The sequence below is a fragment of the Mesoplodon mirus genome (genome assembly GCF_964341445.2).
Source record: "Mesoplodon mirus genome assembly, chromosome: 8".
Classification (NCBI taxonomy): domain Eukaryota; kingdom Metazoa; phylum Chordata; class Mammalia; order Artiodactyla; family Ziphiidae; genus Mesoplodon; species Mesoplodon mirus.
Window position 1 is genome coordinate 55081860 of NC_138984.1, and position 22123 is coordinate 55103982.

The window sequence follows — 22123 nt, forward strand, 5'->3', positions numbered from 1 at the left end:
TGATTAGAGAAATGCAAATCAAAACTATAATGAGGTACCACTTCACACTGGTCAGAATGACCATCATTAAAAAGTCTACAAGTAACAAATGCTAGAAAGGGTGTGGAGGAAAGGGAAACCTCCTACACTGTTGGTGGGAATGTAAGTTGGTGCAGTCACTATGGAAAACAGTATGGAGGTTCCTCAGAAAACTAAAAATAGAACTACCGTATGATCCAGCAATCCTACTCCTGGGCATATATATGGAGAAATCCATACTTCGAAAAGATACGTGCACCCCAATGTTCATCGCTGCACTGTTTACAATAGCCAAGACATGGAAACAAGCTAAATGTCCATCAACAGATGAATGGATAAACAAGATGTGGTACATATATACAACAGAATACAACTCAGCCGTAAAAAAGAATGAAATAATGCCATTTGTAGCAACATGGATGCAACTAGAGATTTTCATACTAAGTGAAGTAACTCAGAGAAAGACAAATACCATATGGTATCACTTATATGTGGAATCTAATATATGGCACAAATTAGCCTATCTACAATACAGAAACAGACTCACAGACATAGAGATCAGACCTGTGGTTGCCAAGGGGTCGGGGGAGAGGGATGTACAGGGAATTTACAGTTGGTAGATGCAAACTATTACATTCAGAATGGATAAACAGCAAGGTCCTACTGTATAGCACAGGAAACTGTATCCAATCTCCTGAGATAAACCATAATGGAAAAGAATATTAAAAAAAGAATGTATATATATATATATATATATATATATATATATACACACACATATATGTATAACTCAGTTACTTGGCTGTACAACATTGTAAATCAACTATTCTTCAATTAAAAAAATAATAAGCTTGCTTTATTTTAAAAAAAGGAATCTTTGTGAAAGCCTTGCAAATCACAGGCACTAAGATTGACTCTCTTATGCTCTCTATTCCCAGACAGGGAATTGTAGGTCCAGTGGAGGGAGATGGTATCACCATTAGCCCTGAGCTGCTTCATTTCTTCTTTCTTCATTTCTTTTTATCAGAAAGCAGGACTTACTGTGCACTTTTCCCTGCTTCCTCAATCCCAGAATTGTCTATGAAGGAAAAAGATGGCACACATTTGGAATGCAGAAATAATCATATGTATCTGTCTCTGAAATCTTTTGTCTGTTTATTGAAACCTCTGCAGCAGTATTGTTAGGCAGTCTGGTCTGTGATAATAGAAACAGAAAGTAAGCTTGGTTAGTATATTTTGATCAGACTTTCCTCCATTCTTTTAAATCTTTTTCTTTCAGGTTATATTCAAGAAGAATGTGTCATCCCCTGTCCATTTGATTGCAAGTTAAGTGATTGGTCTAGTTGGGGGTCTTGCAGTTCATCTTGTGTTGGAGTGAGAATTCGATCCAAATGGCTGAAAGAAAAACCGTACAATGGAGGTCGCCCATGTCCCAAATTGGATCTCAAGAATCAGGTAAAGTGCATGAAGCAAAAAATACAAAGCTGAAAAAGTATCTCCTTTATTATTTCCTGTTGAAATTGAAGTCATCATCTTGTTATAAGTAGCTCGCAAAAAGTTATTACAAGTTCAGAAGAGTGGATAAGAGGGTAGAAATTAATATAATAGAATTAGGAAGAGAAGCCTTGCCCACTTCTAGGCAATGCCAAGAATGACTTGGTAATATTAGAAATAATAATGTTTACAAAAATTAAATCCAATTGGTTTTTAAATTACCTTAAAATGTCATTTGATTAATCATGATATTATGAAAGGGGTGTGTGTGTGTGTGTGTGTGTGTGTGAGTGAGTGAGTGTGAGATAATGTTGGGAGAATGTCAATTACTTTATGGCTATAGATACAATTAGTGGTCTCATCCACATACTCCAAAAATGGTGTTCTAATTTTCCTGCACCTAACTCTTCATACTAATTTTCTTTGTTCCTAATCTTATCAATGTTTCCACAGCTCTTCATGTCTCTTCAGAGCTATTTCTCTACCTTTTCCCCCAAGATCAAAGCTGTTTTCATAAATGGAACCCTAAAGGATACTCTTCCATGTAGATATCTAATAAAATTGCCATCTTAAGCAATCAAAGTTGATTAGAGTATTTCAGTTGGCCTTACCTACATAATGGAGTCTAAGATTTAATTAAGAATTATAATAAAGAACTAAAATTTCTCCCATGATTGCATACTGTTATTATATTAGGACTGATATATACATTTTAATCAATTCAATAGGTGGAGTACAAGATGATGATTGTTAAAAATTCTTTATTCTTAGAGGGGTGAATTATGTCTTATATGGGTCTGTAGATTCTTTGTGACTCCGAAACTTTTAAGAAAATAGCTACACAGGCTTCTATTCCTAATTCTATTGTATTCATTTCTGCCCTCTTAACTCCATTTTGATTAGACTTTCTATACAGGTTGTTTAATGTAAGGAAAATCCACGCATCTGTTGTTAATTAATTTGAATAGCGTATCTAGTACTGCTTGTATGTAGATACCATTTGTCATTTCAAGACTGACATCTCTAGCTGTTTTTTTCCTAAATTTTGATAAAAGACACATAACTCACTGAAAATGAAAAACTATCATACTGGCAAAAAATATTTATGTTCCAAGACAGGGCATAGTATTAGGCGAGTCTTGTTTTTTAAGGTTACATGGGATAAAGTGATGACCCTGGTTTCTTCCTTCAAAGCAGATATAAAGCATATTGGGGAAAAATGATGCAGAGGATTGTAAAATCAACATAAAGGTTGCCAAAAAAAACTTCACAAGTACAGTGGTTTGGGGAAAGGAAAAGTGAGATATGATTAATGAAAACAGGAGGGAAATAATCAGAGCAGAGAGAGTCTGAGGAGAGAAGCCTCTTCAGTATGAAGAAAGGAATAATACAGGTTGATGGTCAGGAGAAGAACTTTCAAATGAATACTCATATGAAGGTATGAAGGCTATTTGACCTTCCCTAGGGGATTTTCCAGGCATTTAAAAAGGGAAATGACTACTAAGCATTTATAGTTATAAATAATGTATGAAAATTCTTCTCTCTCCTCAACACCAATGAAACCTAAGTCTTTATAGCACTAGCGTTAAACACTAATTTTAATATGCTAGTTTTATGAACCAGGAAATTATCAAGTGAGTAAAAGGACTTCATTGGAGCACAGACGCTAAAACTGTATTCTCAGTGTGTATAGGCAAATATATGGAAATGTGTCTATCAAATTTGAGAGTATGCATAAGATAAGGGTACTTGTAAGCCTGTTATGACTTAAAGAAAACTTGTTCTAAACACTTAATTGACATATAAAACTTGTAACCTTAAGAAGTAGTACATGCTGAAAATTAAGCCCAAGTTCAAGAGTAATTTAGATAAATCCCATATGTGAAAACTAAGCGAGGGTGGGTTTGTCTGCAGGAGCTGTTTCTAGCTTTTGAGCTCGGGAAGGAAATTGTAGCATTCCAAAGACATTTGTTGTGATGCTCAGAAGTGAATCCTGGGATTTAATTATCAGAAATCAAATTTAGTGTAGCATATATTCTGACGTAAAGAGGTTTCAGGTATCTAGAATTGGAAAACTTCACCCCAATCCATACTTTATATTTTAACATAAGTTAATTGATCAAGACAGTGAATCATAAGCCCTCCTTCTCACTTATAAGTCTGTGAATGTCAAGGAAAAATGCTATTGTAAAAAATCCTAAACTTAAAGGAAATTGTCCCCAGAGCCCTTTCTTTTCTAAAGAAAGCACACTTTTACCTGTAAGTATATTTGTGGAAAGCTATCTGTGGACTTCATTATACATGGTATACATGGTAGAATCCCCTTTGTGTGTGTGTGTTATATATTGAAATTGTTGAAGTTATCCATATTTTCTTAATTCATCTGAATATAAATTGGGTTGTCGGGAATCTTCATGATTTAGGAAATATTCCTCAGCTTCTATTATTTATAGCAATTCTTCTTTAGAAGGGCTCGCTATTTGTTTCCCTAAGCTGGAAATATGACCTAGTGAGAGGTACACCCACTGAGGCTGTTTTTTAAAGTTCAGTTTTACTACTGGCCTTAGGTTATTGGTCTCCTTTCCAATTGGTTTTTAGGTCTAGATTTATTTTTCTATTTTTGGAACCAGATTAATCCTCTCTCATCCATTCACCCATACGTAAGAGCTTACAGAAAATGTAACCAAATTATAGCACTAAGAGAGGTACATATCTTTAATACCTGTGCATGAGGAAAATTCAGTATATGGCATATTGAGTCTAACATACTGTTTGTAAAAAAAAAAAAAAGAAAGAACTTTCTTATGTGTATATATATATATATTATGCATATGCTATGTAAATGTTAGTATACCTGCATGTACTTAATCATTCTCCTCCTTTGCTTCTCTTTAGAACATGAGGTCTTTCTGAGGGCAAAGGCTGTCTTTCTACTTTTGTAACTCATTCTAGCCCCTGGTACACCATCCTGTGGATTGTCAAATTATATTCATTGGATGCTTTAGCTGAAAAGAAACCTTCTCTCTGGATGAGTGTGTGGCTAACTCCATAGAAAGAAAAAATATTTTAGAACTCTGGTCTCTTAAGCTGCGATTTGTCATTCGAATTGTCAAAAAACATGAGCTCTTCTAGAAGAAAGAAAAAAGAACCTCCACATTATTACTGCTCAAAGAGTTTTTCATGATTTGCCTGAAAAATCCTGGGTGTTTGTATCCCCACTAAAATCTGACTCAGTGATATAAATGAAAAGGTTGGTATTATCTACACAAGCTCATAAACTGCTCTGAATCTGTTTGTGAAATCAGTATTTATAATCTCTCATAAAAAAAACCTCCCTTTTAAACTAAAGCCTATCAACATGATAGCTCTTTCTCCAGAAGTGCCAAAGTGACAGCAGTACTTCGGTGGCTTTCTGCTGAGTAGATTTATGATGATAAATAGCTCGAGCATGCAGCTGACCCAAAGCTTTTATCTAGTTGGAAAACTGCTAAATAGGTTATTGAATTATCAGGTCAGTTGACCGATATCCTTGACTATGCTGTGCATAATCAAATACATAATGTATTTTAATTTTTTATAGTCTGTAATGTGGTGAGTAGATTTAAGTGCACTTGTACTGTATCTTTTTGCTATCTTTTTTCTTGTGGAGTTCTGCTTAATAGAAGATTAAATATAGGGACATTAAAGCTCCATTGGACTTACATTTCCCTTTATGAGTTCTTTACACAACTGAAGGCAAGGAAGTGCCAGGAAATTCTGTGTTGCTTATGTTGCACATATGTGTGTCCCATGTGCTGGAATAAAAATCTGACAGTGAGATCCATTCTCTGTACTTTTAAAAATGCATCTATTTAAACACAATTTTGAAAGAGTTTTGATTGTGCTTGCAACTGAATGAGTGGATATAAATTAAATATATGGGTTTTCTAGAAACACCTGCTATTTTAAAGGTGTGTCTTCTCCACAAAGAGAAGTGGCCTGAATTTGGAAATAATGAGTATAACTCTTTTTCTTTTCCATAGCAGGGTAATACTATTCTTTTTTAATTTTTACATCTTTATTGGAGTATAATTGCTTTACAATGGTGTGTTAGTTTCTGCTTTATAACAAAGTGAATCAGTTATACATATACATATGTTCCCATATCTCTTCCCTCTTGTGTCTCCCTCCCTCCCACCCTCCCTATCCCACCCCTCCAGGTGGTCACAAAGCACTGAGCTGATCTCCCTGTGCTATGTGGCTGCTTCCCACTAGCTATCTACCTTACGTTTGGTAGTGTATATATGTCCATGCCTCTCTCTCGCTTTGTCACAGCTTACCCTTTCCCCTCCCCATATCCTCAAGTCCATTCTCTAGTAGGTCTGTGTCTTTATTCCTGTCTTACCCCTAGGGTCCTCATGACATTTTTTTTTCTTAAATTCCATATATATGTGTTAGCATACGGTATTTGTCTTTCTCTTTCTGACTTACTTCACTCTGTATGACAGACTCTAGGTCCATCCACCTCAGTACAAATAGCTCAATTTCATTTCTTTTTATGGCTGAGTAATATTCCATTGTATTTTTGTGCCACATCTTCTTTATCCATTCATTGAATGATGGACCCTTAGGTTGTTTCCATCTGCGGGCTATTGTAAATAGAGCTGCAATGAACATTTTGGTACGTGACTCTTTTTGAATTATGGTTTTCTCAGGGTATATGCCCAGTAGTGGGATTGCTGGGTCATATGGTAGTTCTATTTGTAGTTTTTTAAGGAACCTCCATACTGTTCTCCATAGTGGCTGTACCAATTCATATTCCCACCAGCAGTGCAAGAGTGTTCCCTTTTCTCCACACCCTCTCTAACATTTATTGTTTCTAGATTTTTTGATGATGGCCATTCTGACTGGTGTGATATGATATCTCATTGTAGTTTTGATTTGCATTTCTCTAATGATTAATGATGTTGAGCATTCTTTCATGTGTTTGTTGGCAGTCTGTATATCTTCTTTGGAGAAATGTCTATTTAGGTCTTCTGCCCATTTTTGGTTTGGGTTGTTTGTTTTTTTTTTTTGTTATTGAGCTGCATGAGCTGCCAAAGTTAGCAGAAGGAAAGGGTAATACTATTTTAAAGAATACTTTCTTTCCAAAGATAAACAGGTATATTTTTGCAAGATCATTTCTCCCTTATAAGGTGGCTTTGGATGAGAAAATTTTCTATAGAGAAGTATCTTATGCTCATTTTCATACTGCTTCATTAATTATTAATAGCATTTTAGGATGTGGAAAGAGGATAACTGTCATTCAAACTGAATGTTTGTTTACCCAGAACAATATGGCTCACTTAAAGTTTAATTTGATTTAACCAGTTGTAACCTCTTTCTTCTTTTGGACCTGCCCGACTTCCACTCATCCTAACCTAGTCCAAATCATTCCTGGCAGAGTCCTACTCACTTTGGACTTAGCACTTTGGCAGGAGCTCCAGACTGTAATGGAGCAAGAAGTCATCATCTTGAGCGTTAATACTGAAAGCCCACAGTTATCCATGATGAAGTACATTCAGGTGTACCGTTCTTGTGTCGGGAAGTAGGGGTTGGTGACTGCACCTTTGAGAAGAACTTGTTTTAATTATGAAATATCATATGTCATAAAATTAAGAGATGCAGAGTGATTTATTCTTCAGGGTTACTTGGGAGGATTTAATAAAGGCAGATACTCCTAAAACGTTTTACTTCTCGCCAACATACTAATTATGATAGCAAATTATTATACACCACACCCCATCTCAGAGGCAGAGTGAAATGACTTCTAAAGGCTGGTGTTCATCCATTCATACCCTTTATGCCTGTCTGCCAACCCAAACACTGTGTTCTCAAGTTGTGACATTGCACTAGCTGAGCTGCGTAGAGCCTTCAGGAGAGGCAGTTTTTCTTTTTTGTTCCTGCCCTGTCACCATTTCCAAGCAAAAAAATTATGTTTTCTTCTCAAGAGATTCTTCTCTGCCACACTTGTGTCTACATATACCCTATTCTTGATCATAGGACTACCCCTCATGCTTGTTGAAATCTTTTGCAACTTTGATCATTTTTCTTGAGAACTGTTCTCACTCATGAGAACCAATTTTCCTCTACCTGTTGTCCACTCTCTCTTGTCTTTTACTGTGTTTTTTTATACTGGGTGTTGCTACTCTGCACATATTCAAACTCATGTTTAGTTGTTATGCAGGAGGTTCCTATGTACCTCTAGAATGTTCTCTACTAAGCTGGCTTGGCAAATTTCCCTAAAGCTGTCCCGAGGCAGGGTTTCCAGGATTGGCAGGAGACAGCTATAAAATTGTGAAACAGGCAAATTTTGTCAAATTTTGTCTTTGGAACCCTTTCACTGTTCTGTCATACCTCATATTATCCCTAGCCTCTGAACTCCTGAAGTTCTGAAATATATTAGATAACATCAGCCTCAGCAGGAAATCACATCATCTGTATTGGAAATTTTGCAAAACTATCTTCTTAACCAGGGATTTCAAGTAGAAGTGTTTATGTACTTTTCTAGAAAAAAATATTGACAGAACCTACTTTTCAGATCTTTCCTGAATAATCCTGTCTTTTAACCTTTAAATGCAAAATGGAATCTTCCTTCCTCATCTCATGCGTTAAAAAAACAGGGCTCTGACTTTAACCATAAGCATTTAGAAAGTTAAACCATGGATTGATGGGAGTGTAGCACCTTCTAAAAATAACTTGCTTAAGACTCCTTTAAAAGAAAGGTTCTAAATGGCATGTTCATTCTCTAGATCTTTTTTTATTGAGATATAATTGCCATATAACACTGTGTATGTTTAAGATGTACAATGTGTGGATTTTTATACATTTATATATTGTAATATGAATACCACCATAGCATTAGTTAAAACACCTCTCACATCACATAATCATCATTTCCTTTTTGTGGTGAGAATAATTAAGACATAGTCTCTTAGCTGCTTGGAAATTTATAATACAGTATTGCTGACTATAATCACTGTGCTGTGTGTTAGATCTCCAGGACTTATTTATCTACTAATTGCAAGTTTATACCCTTTAGATTTTTCAAGCTTTATCCCACTATTAAATTACCAGAAAGCAAGTTACCTAGGTCCTGACTAGGTCCTGTGATAGATCCCTGCAGAAAAGCACGTGTTGAATCGTGATTTAATTTTTCTGTATGACTTAAGAGTCCATATAAAAATAGTCTCCCTGAGAAGCTTATCTAAATCTTTTGGAATATGGAGTATTGCTTCATAACCTTTACTGATCGTAAGAGTAGAAAAATCACCATATGGGTGGGGGGAAAATTGGTATAAAAACAGTTTCCCAGGCCCCTGCTCTGGAAACTGTGGTCAGCACAGAGTAAGTTCAGGAAAGTGTATTTGTTAACAAAGGTTTGTCTTTGCTCCTTTTTCTGATCAGGCAAATTGAGGAACACTGCTGATTTGAGAGTCTTGTCACTGAGGCTACCATTTTTGCTGAAGTCAGCTCTGGAAAAGAATTTCTCTGCAGTTGACTGAACCTGCCCTTTCTAACATCAACAGTGAATACAACCACTAGTTCTTTGCTACTCAAAGCAAATCTGGGAGGAACCTCCCATTTTATAGAGGAGGAGACTAAGGCTTAGAGGGGTGTAATTACTTGACCAACTTTACCCACTGATGTGTATAATGGGTTAAGAGTCATTCAGGTCTGAGGTCAAATGCTACCCTGCCATCTTTTAGCTGTGAGAACATGAGAAAATTATTTAACCTTATTGAGTCTCAGTTTCATGTTCTGTCAAATGGGTATAACGATAACAACTACCTTATAAGATTATTGTATTAATTAATATAAAATGAAAATAGTGCTGTTTGGCAAATAGTTAAGTACTTGATAAATGTTAGGATTATGTTTCCTTGGTCTCTCACACATAATTTCTGTTTCCAGTTCGGTTTGTTTTCATCTATATTACCTTTTAGACCTAAGTTATACAGATTGCTTTTTTTTTCATATTTAGCTACTGGAATATTTGAAGTCAAATATTTTAGCTGTAATCACTCAGCTTATATGCATAGGAAAAGCTACTGTCACTGCTTCCTGTATGGGAAGTCTGCTTTATTTTATTTCTAAATATCTTATTTGGCATTGCATTTTTTTTTCCTGGTGGCAAAAAGAGATGTAACTTTTTACATGTTTATAACTAATTTTCTATCAACTTGTGATTCTTTGGATATAAATGGCTTTATTAAGGTGTGTAACAGAAAGATACACAAATCATTATGGGTAGAGCTGTATGACTTCTCACAAATCGAATTTTCTCATTCAATTACTACCCACATCAAGAAATAATACTTTATCAGTATCTCATGTGCCTCCTTTTGAGCTCCAGCTCCTTCTCTACCACCTTCCTCTCACCAAGTAGAACTACTCTTCAGACTTCTAACAGGATAAATTCATTTTATCATTTAAAAAAAGTTTACATAAATGGATTCTGCACTATACTCTTTTGTGTCTGCCTTTTTCTCCTCTGCATGATGTTTGTGAGATTTATCCATGTTGCGATGTATAGCAGTATTTTGTTCATTTCCATTGCTTTATGTTGTGTCCTTGTATATATCACATTATTAGATTATATATACAACATTTTATCTGTTCTCATTAATGGATGGACATTTGGGTTGTTTCCAATTTGGGGTTATTACAAATAACCCTGCTGCAACCATTCTTGTACGTGTCTTTGGTGCTTACATGTGTGCATTTCTGTTGCATACATACCTAAGAGTTGAATTCCTAGGTCATAGGCTATGCATATATTCAACTTCAGTAGATAATTGGCATTTCATTTTAACTTGTAAACTATCACAGGTCTTTCTAAACATAGCTAGTACATAATTCTAGATAATGACTTGAAATGTGACCTGTCTGACAGCATGAAAAGAGGTGTGAAAGCCATAGGGATGCATTAAATGTTTATCTCAGCACATCCCATATCACAGCACATCAGTGACTGCTGTCTCCTCCCACATATATCTCTCCTCCCAAAGAGAACAAATGTATGAGCATCACCTTCTTGCTGGACTCTTCTCACGTCTCTCCTAAACAACCCTCATACCCATCATACTTCCTCTGCCTCTTTCTTGTTACCTCAGCATAAAGCACAAGCTACATGATATAGTTTATAAGACATTTCATGATCTGGTCCCAATCACATTCTGTGAGCTCAGAGTCATGGTCAAATCAGCAGGGCCCTGAGGCCAGGGAAGCTGCTGATGAGTCAAGAGGAAAGGGTCACTTCTGTGTTTCTGTCCCCTCATCAGCCCTCATACAGCCTTTCTCATAAAGAGTGAGAATTTCACATTCTCAGGATGATCCTATAAATCAACTGATTGATATCTAATATGATATCTTTTAACAGAAACTGCCTTTCAATTACAAATCACCCTTCTTTAATGAAATTAGATACTTGGATTGACTTTATCACCCTTTCTCTAGAAGCTACTCATCAAATTCCCTCTTCACTGGATTAAAATCAGACCCATTTACCATTTAAATATAGACTGCCCAAGGCAGATTGGAGTTGTTGCTTTCTTCCCTGAAGAAAAGTCTTTCTCTTAGAGGACAAGGTAAGGGATATCTGTGCTGAAAGCAAGTATGGAACCAATTGCAGTGTCTACCTCCACAGGGTGTCCCTAGACAGCAGAAGTATTGTCCACAGCCAGCTTCCACGCTAATAGGCACCGATCTTGTCACCCTTAGAAATGAAGGCAATTAGCTTGAACAGCAATCTTAGGAAAGAAGTGTCAATTGAGCTGACTCTCCAGTGCACTGGTCAGAAGGGAGCCAGCAGGGACCACGTGTCATAAACTAGAATGGCAACAACACAGTGAAAATTGCTTTTTTCTTTTCTCTGTTTGTGGAGCAAGGGAACACAAGTATATGGAAGTCATTGTTGGTCCAAAATTTTATAGTTTGTTTATTTGAAAGGACACTTGATACTAGCAGAAGTGTATTTTTGAACTTTTAAATCTTTGCTCAAATTTAGCTTCCAAATATGACCTACCTGAGCACCTGTTTCGACTTAGGATGGGGTTATGTCCAAATAAACCCATCATAAGTTGAAAGTATCTTAAGTTGAAAACACATTCGACACATTTACCTTAGCAAACATCATAGCTTAGCCTCGACTACCTTAAAAGTGCTTGGAACACTTACATTAGCCTACGGTTGAGGAAAATCATCTAACACAAGGCTTATTTTATAATGAAGTGTTGAATATCTTATGTAATTTACTGAATTCTGTAGCGAAAGGGAGAAAACAGAATGGTTGTAAGTGTATTGGTTGTTTACCCTCGTGATCGCTTGGCTGACTGGGGGCTGCTGCCCTCTGCCGCTGTACAGCACCACGAGAGAGTATGAACCATATATCGCTAGCCCAGGAAAAGGTCAAAATTCCAAATTCGACGTGTGGTTTCCACTGAATGCATATTACTTTTGCACCATTGTAAAGTCAAAAAAATCAAAAGTCAGGGACCATCTGTACTGCATTCTGTCTCCCTCACCACCCTCACTCCTTCCGTTTACCCTTACTTAGCTCTACTTTTCCTACTATATGATTTCCTCATTTATTCTTGCTTTTATTTTTTGGCTGTCTCTCCACACCACCCCCAAAACAGATATACTGCCCAGTTCTCGTTGAGCACCTTGAAAGCTGACAATAGTGTTGTCTTAGGTTGGATTCTTCCAGAAGCAGAGCCTGAGATAGGATTTAAGAGAAAGAATTGTGTTTATCAAGTGCAGGGCACACCATTAGGGTAGAAGAAGAAGTGTCACAGGGAAGGGAAGAAACAATATGGTACCTGTGTTACGAAGCCAAGTACCATAGTGGCCACTGAAGCCTAAGCTTGTGGAAGCCTAAACTCTGGGAAACTGTGCAAAACACACGGTTTGATCAGACCCGAAGGGCCAGGAAACTGGATTATTTGTATGGAAATTTCTGAGAGTCACTCGTTGAGAAGAATGATCAGTCTATGCACTTTGGGCTAAACATAGGCAGTCTTCTATTTTGGAAAAAGCTCATAGGCACAGAGATCCAGATACTGGCAGTTGGAATTTAGCCAGGGCACAGTGAAAGGTTACTACTAGTGTCATCCCTCTGTGATTTACAGTACCAAGATGCATTGAAGTTGCTTGGTTAGTATTTTTTGTTTTTTTAACTGGGGTTATATGTAGTCTGTATAATCCATGTCATAACCAGAAGTCGACTTTTTTCCAATAAAAGTGTACTTTACTACAGCCCAGTGGCCGGTAGAATGTGTATTTTGAGTAGTTTGCATTTGGGGTAAAAATAGATTTATCATTATCTGGCTGTGCAGTCTCATCTGTTCTCCCTTGCAACTGGTCCCATGCCCTTTGTGGATACTGGACCAAAGCGATGGGAAAGAGGAAATCTGGGTACGGAGACCAAACCATGTCCCGATTCCTGAGCTGGAAATAAGATAATTTAGGGGGTTCAGAATCACCCTACATATATCCTCCTTTTTTCCTTTAGATGCTGTACAGCATATTATATCCCTTTCTCTCTGGCTACTACCAAATACTGTTTTGTTGGCCTGAAAATAGATATAAGAGGAGGCAGAGCAGGCTGGGACTGGCATGTGAGACTCTTAGGCGGCATTCTCCATGCATGAGAAAAGAGGATCTGACGGAACACAACTAAGGGGTTCCAGGACAGTCATAGTTCAGGTTAGGAAGAAACCTAAAAGTATCTAGTCTCCCAGTTCTCAGTCATGGCTGCCCATTTGATTTACTAGAGAGAAGCGTTACATTCCCTACCTCCCCACCCAGACCAACTAAATCAGAATTTTTGCTGGTGGTATCCAACAATCTTTTTTAAAATCCTCAGGTAATTCTGATGTGCAGCTAGGGCTGAGAACTGTTGAATGCAGCGTCTTGCAAATGAGGTAACTGGAGCTCAGGGAGGTGACTTGACACCTAATTACCACCTAGAACAGGGACCCTGCCTGTCTGTCATTCCATTCCTATTGGAACACCTCTTCCATCCGAATGAACACAAGTGCAATAAGAAATGTCAGTGATGTGAATGCACTCTATCCCTGTGTTATTCACTTAGGAAAACAAGTAGGGGGCCCTCTGACCTCATCCTGCAACATCCTCCCCCCTCACCTCTCTGCCCACTAAAGGCAAATGGCCTTTACCATGAGCAAGTGACCTCTTTTGGGAGATGATTTAACTGATCATAAGGCCTCCAACAACTTCCTTTTCCTGTATGAGGGAACTTACCTGGTGGCTGTGCAAATACCCCTGAAAAGGTGGAAAAATATACTGCATGGATCCATGGTTTGGAGTGGTATGATATGGTAGTGGATGTATTTTTCTTTGTGTTATTCAACAAATCTCACATGTATGTCCTCATGCTGTATAATTAGGGACATTGCGGGGAGACATATAAAAATGTAATGTGGCAGGTACAATTATGTAAGTGTATGATGTGCACAGGGACTTCTAAGCAACAGTAATTTATTAATGAGCTTTGGTAGCTTTCAGAAAGAGAAGAGGTAAAAACAAAATTGAATTTAGGGTAATTGTAAATGTTTTGGAAGACAACTTTAATTATCTGCATCTGTGCCATTATTCATTCATTCAGCAAACACTTCTAAGAATGAGTGATGTGCCAGGAGGAGTTACTGAAGCTCATTTCAATGCCACTCCTCTGAGAGTTTCCATTGGGAACTTGCGTTCCCGGAAACTTGAGTGAGGTATTGGGTAGGTTGAAATTATAAATGGTCAGACCCTAGATGCTCATAGTATCAGAAATGCTTTGCCTTTTTTTAAAATACATGAAACCAGTTTGGTCTCAATCAGCAAAATTACCTGTTTCTCCTCTTTATCAGGATGATTTGCAGCTAACCAAAACCTCAACCCAGACTGGCTGAAACAATAAGGAAATACATTACCTCATATAACAAGAAACACAGTGATCATGTGGGCTCCAGGGTTGGTTGGTTCTGTGGCTCAGCAATGTCATCAAGGACATAGTTTTTTTTAGTCTCTGCTTTGCCATCATCAGTGTTGGCATGAAGCCAACTGAAAAATGAAGGATGGACCTCAGGATGTTAGCACAATCAGCAGTGTCAGGCATAGCCTCCTGGTGCAGCAATGACCAAAAGTATAAGAGAGTGTCTCTGTTTTGGGAATCTTAGGAACAGTAAGGTTTTCCCAGAACTTCTCCCACTCCCAGGAAGGACTTCACCTCACACCTCAATGACTGAAGTTGGATTTTGTGTCCATTCCTAAACTAATCTCTGGAAGGAGTCATGGGATAAACTTGTTAGCTCAAACAAGTATTCTCCAACCAAAACTTTTCTAAACTTCATGACACATATAAAACTATAATATTCATCTGGCAAAGTGGAAAATATATTCAAAGCTACTTATGTCAGGAGTGAATGGTCTGCAACCCTAGTCTCCATGGGATGGTGCTAGCAATGTCTCAGGCTCCCCTGAAATCCACATACGAGACCCTGGTATGGTAGGACCCTGCTTCTCGAACTTTCATGTGCATATGACTTACATAACGGCTTGCTAAAATGCAGACTCTGATTCAGTAGGTCTGTGGGGACAGACAAAGAGACTGTAATTTTAACAAGCTTCCAGGTGGTGGCAAAGTTGCTGGTATGCAGATTATTCCTTGAGATGCTAACATGTACCAGCTGGGAGCTCTCTCCTAGACAACACCTGGGGTGGAATGCATGTTGAAGAGTGAACGAAAATATCCACTATATACTCTTTTTTTTTTAATTTTGGAAAATTTATTAATTTTATGTATATAAAAATGCATTGATAACCTCATGCTCTTCAAATAGTTACAGTAAATATATGGAAATGAATATCAAGAGTCTCAATTCTTATTTCTTTCTAATTATTTCTTTATAATCTATGCACATACATACATATTTTCCTAATGGAAGCAACCTAAATGTCCACTATATACTCTTAATTTTAACTCTCTTTGGCATTCAATTTGATGAGTATAATTAGTTTTAAGTAACATTTTCAGCCTTATATCAAGGTGGAAAAACTAAGTAGTGTTTTTAATTGAATACCTGAAAGTCTACTGTGTTAAGAAATATGACCTAATTCTTTCCCTATGAGGATATGAATTGCCTCAACTAGGGCTCTTCCGTGACACTTTTTTTTTGATAAGGACATCGCTCCATTTTGCAAGTTATTTAGCATAACCAACCTACCAGTGCCTCACTCTAAATGATAAACCAGCAGACTTAAATATCAGATAAGTAATACATGCATACACCATGTGTCTCTCCTCTTTTCTCTACTCTATGTAGCCCATGCAACATTTTCTTGGGTTATTTATCAATAATTTAAGTCATATTGGAATTATGCATGTACTGGGGAGGGCTCAACAACACTAATGAAGGAAGCCAAGTCTAATAACTCCTTTGGATTTCTCCAGAGTGTTTCGATCCAAGTAAACCTTCTATAGACTATTCAGTGTTGCAACGCTGTTTGGTTTTGCGGGTAACAATAGCAGATGGCAGGAATAAGTAGAGCTGAATATCACTTTGTATGAAGGTGAAATAAGAGCTCATATTTATGGAAAAAAAATCACAGTGAAATTGTTCATTTAAAGAGATTTATATATTTAGATTTAGACACATAGCTGCTTGAAAACATTTTAACAGACCCTGAGGGATGATACGTTCAGAATAGGTACAGGTGGGATCTTAGAAAATACAAAACAATGAGACATCAGACACTTAGAGCATGGTTTCATATGTACATACCCATGTAGTTATCTGCAACGTTCCTCTTATTTGTGTGTCTGTCCTGGTTCTTCCTGAGACTTTTAGGCTGCTAGAAGGTAAACATCTTGTTTTCTACTGCCATCATAATTCTTCCAAGGACTGAGCACTCACAACCATGTCAGTAAATTCCATGTGCTCCCCTAACAATTAAAAAAAGAAGGAAAGAAAAATACTTTAGAGGCAAATGGATTTTTTATATGTGCGTAGAATTTCTGATATGGTGAAAGTGTAATATTCTTTGCTCTGAGTAAATTATGAGTCATTGGAGAATAGGCCGAGTGCTGTAGTCTTAATGCTTGTTTCTACCCAGCATACATATTTTGAAATCTAATTCCCAGTGTGATAGCATTTGGAGATGGGGCCTTTGGAAGGTGATTAGATCATGAGGGTGGAACTCTCATGAATGGAATTAGTGCCCTTTTAAAAGACACCCCAGAGAGCTCCCTAAACCCTTTCTCCAAGTGAGGAAACAGAAGAGATGGCTGTCTGTGGACCAGGAAGTAGGCTCTCACCAGACACTGAACTTGCCACCACCTTGATCTTGGACTTCCCAGCCCCAAAACTGTGAGACATAAGTCTCTGTTGTTTATAAGCCGCCCAGTCTATGGTATTTCTGTTATAGCTGTCCTAACTAAACTATTTAGATACTTTATGTTCAGATTCCATTTTTAGCCTTATTATTTACTGCCCTTATGGACTCATTATGGTGTTTGAATTTATCACTCAGAACTAGCAATTAGGCAAGCAGAATCAAGCCCTGGGATCTAGAGTAAGAAGCAAAGTTTAATTTAGTCATTTTGCTATATCAGAATGGTTCATTCTCCTCTTTTTGGTTAAAAGAGATTGCAGCTTTTTGTTAAAATCTGAATTGCTGTGTCCACTTTTTAAAAAATGGTGATTTTTCTACGTGTAATCACTGAAGCCATGTCTATATGAAGCTGAAACAAATGACAAATTCCAGTAAAGTCAAGGGAAAAGAATCCATGAAAATGTAATATTTGGTGACCTGAATATAGACCTATCTGCATTCTGTTTTTTTGCTCCTTGGAATTATAAGCATTGGCATTAAAGCCCTCTATATCTAGGAAATCAAACCAGAAGAATAATTGAGTTAAAATGATGAATAATTCTGGGGAAACAATTGGTCAAGTTAGCTATTTAATGCTAAATAGGAATAGAAAGAACTAAGAGAGAGGAACTGAAACAGCTTTGGAATGTAAAAGTGAAATATGGACATCTTGAACTCAATATATGATAGTCTTTGCCTGAATTATTGCCTGTCATTTGAAATGCACATTCATCAAAACTATAGAAAAATCTGTTCTGGCTTATTACTTAATTAAAAGTAAGTTATGAGCATTTTCAATCTTTATATAATTTGTATCTTTTGCAAGTCATGAATTTCCCATAAATCTGTTGGCCTTAATCATCAAAAAAACTATTGCTGTGCTTAAGTACAGTCGCTGTACATTTCTTCTACTTTCTAGCAGATGCTACAAAAGAAGCTATCACAGCTGGTGAAAATTGATATTCAAAAGTATAAAACATGACAGTGGAAAGATTAATTTTCTGTGCTCAATGCCCTTGGTTCGTGAAAACTTTAAGCTTTCTTCACAGTAAGGCCAGTGGTTTCATTGTGTGGTTGGCAGTGGGCAGATGAGAACGTTCTGCTCTATTTTACTTTATGATGAACCAAAGTGGACCAGTTGTTTTTCTAATGAGTTTGTAAGAGATGCTTCAGTGCTGACACATTAGCTACATCCCTTGGATTGCTATGATGGGGAAGTGAAAAGCAGTTTTAACAACTTGCTAAAATTATCACCATTAGAGTGAATGAATCACTAAAATATATATACCAGATGTTTAAAATGGTTAGATTTGGGAGAAAACATACAATTAATTTACATTTTAGTGCTAAGTACAAATTTTAATTTATTCTGACTAACTACTTTATAGCCCATCCAGAATACCATTTGAAGGAGTTGTGGAAAGGCTGTAAACGAAGTCATAATCAAGAGATGACACTTTATTGGCATAGAAGCAGAAGAGTTTTTGCTCAGAAGCGTTCAGGTTTCACTTGCCCAGAATCTGTTACTGAATAACAGGCTTGGAATCGATATGGGAAGCAGGTTAATCCACTTAATTACAATTTGTGCCAAAGTTTAATCCCTCCACAGACCAAGTAAATTGTTCTAACCTATATGCACATACTTTATCCTTGCTACAGTCAAGTCGCCATGCAAAAGCATAAACAGATTTCTTGATAAGACTTATTATAAAGAAGACTGGCTAGGTGAAAATTGATGGCTGAACTCCAAAACATTTTTTCGTAGATGAAAAAACATTCGAAAGTATGAATGCTGTTGGGATAATGTGTTCAGTGGTCCTAATATAATGCCTGGCTTTGTACTGGGCATTCTCTAAGTAGTAGCTATTATTAGTCACATAATTATTAATCATGAGTCTGGTGAGGATTCTGAGAGAAAGTCTTTGGAAACTCCACCATATTACAAACTTTCTTCAAGCCCAGACTTTATAATCTGGTGGTCTGTTGGTAAGCTCTAGATGCCAGAGTGTTATTTGGACTGTTCAGTGTTTGCTACCAGGTGTTAATATTTTTGATTAGTTGTCAAGACTTTTAAAATAGAAAAATTTGCATTAAAATTTGGATTTCTAAAATCTTTTTTAAAATCAGAGTATCTAGCCAATTTCAGGTGAATCTGAGGATGCCTGTCCTTTTTAAACAGACTCTATCAGTATAATGACTACCTTCCTTCTCTCTCCCCACAGTGCTCCCCTACACCTAGGCCAAGCATCAATAGCCAGGTTCATCTCTAAATATCTGTGAGCTGGGGAGAGAACACAAAAAGACACCCACATTTCCTCTGTTTCCATAATTCAGTTACAAACCAAGGCAGAAAACTGTTCTATAAAACATGTTTTATCATCCTACCTTACCCACTATACCTTCATCACAGCCCAGAAGGCTAAGTTCAAATTTGAGATTCTCAAAATTCTGAGGTGGAATGTGATGCCATTGGGAGATCCAATTTTCAGCCTGTGGTTTGTGCTTCTGGTCTGGCAGCCTCGACTCTGTCCAGACACCCTATTTCCTCGGACAAGCTGCAGATAGACACCCCATGCCCAGGCCTAGGGATACTCACGTGGGGATGCAGCCCCACTCCTCAGGAGGGACAGATCTGGGGCATGAAGGCAGCTCAGACTCATTTGGCAGAGAATTCTGGGGTCCAGGGTTTGTGGAATGTGATCTAACAGACTCTAGAAGGAGGCAGAGAGCAGGCTGCCAGGGGCCTGTCTCCGCAGGTTCTTCACCCATCCGGAAGGGGCACAGCTGGAGGAGGGCAGAGAAGCTATCTCTGTGCTGAGGGGAAAGCCAGAAGGCAGTACCGTCAGTGACCATTTATCATGAGACTTGCACTACTGCTTTCTTAGGATACCTTTAAGATGACAACGTTAATTTTGGAATTCAAGTCTCTATCATAAAACAACATAAATGATAGAAAAATAACTTAGAGAGTTTCAAGAAAATGGAAAGGGCTTAGTTTTCAAATGGAGATTACTCATATCATATGCCTCGTATTTGCCTGCAGGTGTTTGAGTTTGAGGCCCTTGGTTTAGTAATCTTCTTCCTGCCTAGACTGTAGTATCTTGCTTATGATACATAGTGGCTGCTAACGATTATTAATTGCTTGTTATGATGCCAGAGTGTGAGATGTGTGGAACACTTATTAAATTATTTCAGTTGAAATAAAGAAATTAGGAGAGGTTCATCTAAAATGCCTTTTAGGAAAGTGCCCTTAAACCAGTGATTCTCAGCTTTTCTGGTTTTAGTAAGCTTTAGACTCTCAAAAAAGAATGAGGGTCTCAAAGAGCTTTTGTTTATATGGGTTGTGTGTTCTTATGTTTACTGTTCTCTAAATTTAAAGTAAGATACTGAAAAAGTATTACTTTATTTAGAAGTAATTAAAATGAATCCCTTACATGCTAACATTAATAATACATTTATTAAAAATAACTATATATTTCAAAGCAAATAGTTGTAAAAAGAGGCACTGTTCTAGATTTTTGCAAATTTCTTTGATATCTGGCATCACAGAATTTAGCTGAATTCTCAATCTGCATTCAGCCTTTTGTAATAGGTTGCTTTAGTGAAGTATATGAAGAAATTCCAGACTTACACAGATATGCAGATAGAAAAAGGAAAAGTATTTTAGTAGACCTTTTTAAGGTAACTTTGGATAGTGTTTGATAATATACACAAACTTGACAGGTGGTAGTTTTTTTCGAAGTTTAGTTTAGCAGTGTGAAATCTGAAATCATAACAATCCACTTTTTCTACTCTGTTACATTAAAATCCATTGGGCTACCTGGCACTTTGAATAAATCTTTAATCCATGCATGATTTTGTAACATCATGCATGGGTCATTTGGAATTTATTTGTCTATTGAGTTATTCTGAAATGTTGACCTATTTTACTACATAGTATCAAAAATTCGTATTTATTAGTATCACCACTTATCAGAAAAGTCTTTAAGTATTGGGAAGCTCCCAAGCTTATGGTGACAGAATCAAGTTTTCCAAAATTTTAATTTTTTTTACTGTTTTACTTAAAATGACAGACTCCATTTTTTGAGAAATTGTCTGCTAAATATTTAAGTCTCTCTATATAACCAGAGTTTGTCTGCAAAACATTCTTTTAAGTAAAAGTGTTATTCTATGGTCAAAGGAACTAGTTAAGCCTATGCCTCAGTCTCACAAGTGTATTTCTCAACAGAACCAGCAGACTTCAGTATGCAGTAGAAGTGTTTCATGCATTTAAAATTAGGCAGAATATTATAAAGATGTATAATCAGTGTGTAGTGGTGAGGAATACAGTGACAACTAGTACAGTTTTGTGCCACTCCTTGGTTCATTTTTACCCACCATTGCTTTTGAATTGTTACAAATGTCTTAAGAGTTTTAAAGCATGACATCTGTGTTATTATGAAAATAATTTTGACCTATAGACTCTCTGGAAGTGTCTCAAGCACTCCCTAGGTATCCACAAACCACACTTTGAAAACTACTACCTTAAAAGTAGAAGGATGAGTGTAGAACCTTCTGAAAGATAAGGGAGGAGAAAACTGCATTTTCCTCTTAGATTTCCCACTTAGTCATATTAAATCCATTATAAAACAACTTGAGGGTTTTCTTTTTAAGAATGCTGCCTAACCTCTTCTTCCAAGACATTGCAATTCTTATGCTGCTCACTTTCAGAAAGCTATTTTCACTGATGACCAAAATCCTTCCTACTGAAGTTTTCATTGTGTTAGTACAAAGTCTTCCCACGTCATTTATAATTCCTCTCTGTAAATACTGCTCTTAAGTTGCTCCTCGATCTTCTGTTTTTTTGTTTTTGGTAACTTTCAGCTTTTTAAAAACTTTTGTAAGTCATCAATCAGTCTTTCCCCTTGGATTCTTTTCTTCTTATTCCAGGCCTCATGTAAGTCATCAGACCTGGAAGGAGGAAATGGAATGGCTTCAGGTTTACTTGTCAAAGTCAGGCTTTTCTTTTTTTTTTTTTTCTTTTTTTCTAGCTTTACTGGTGGCACTTTCTTTCTCCAGCCTCCCAAGATAGAGACTACAAAGTCAACTGAACTTGACCAAGATGTATGGGACTGCCAGATATTTCTCAAGAAGTACACTTCTTTTTTTTTTTTTTTTGGCTGTGTTGGGTCTTCATTGCTGCACATGGGCTTTCTCTACTTGTGGCGAGCAG

General features: G+C 37.0%; 1 protein-coding gene across 1 annotated transcript in view; it reads left to right on the forward strand.

The window, feature by feature from the left end:
- Positions 1-22123, forward strand: part of THSD7B (thrombospondin type 1 domain containing 7B) — a gene marked incomplete at its 5' end in the record, with an annotated part of 807803 nt that overhangs the window by 597221 nt on the left and 188459 nt on the right. Inside the window, one exon of the mRNA XM_082630042.1 lies at positions 1298-1473. Within this exon, the coding sequence (XP_082486168.1) occupies positions 1298-1473 (176 nt within the window). The remainder of the gene's footprint in view (positions 1-1297; positions 1474-22123) is intronic.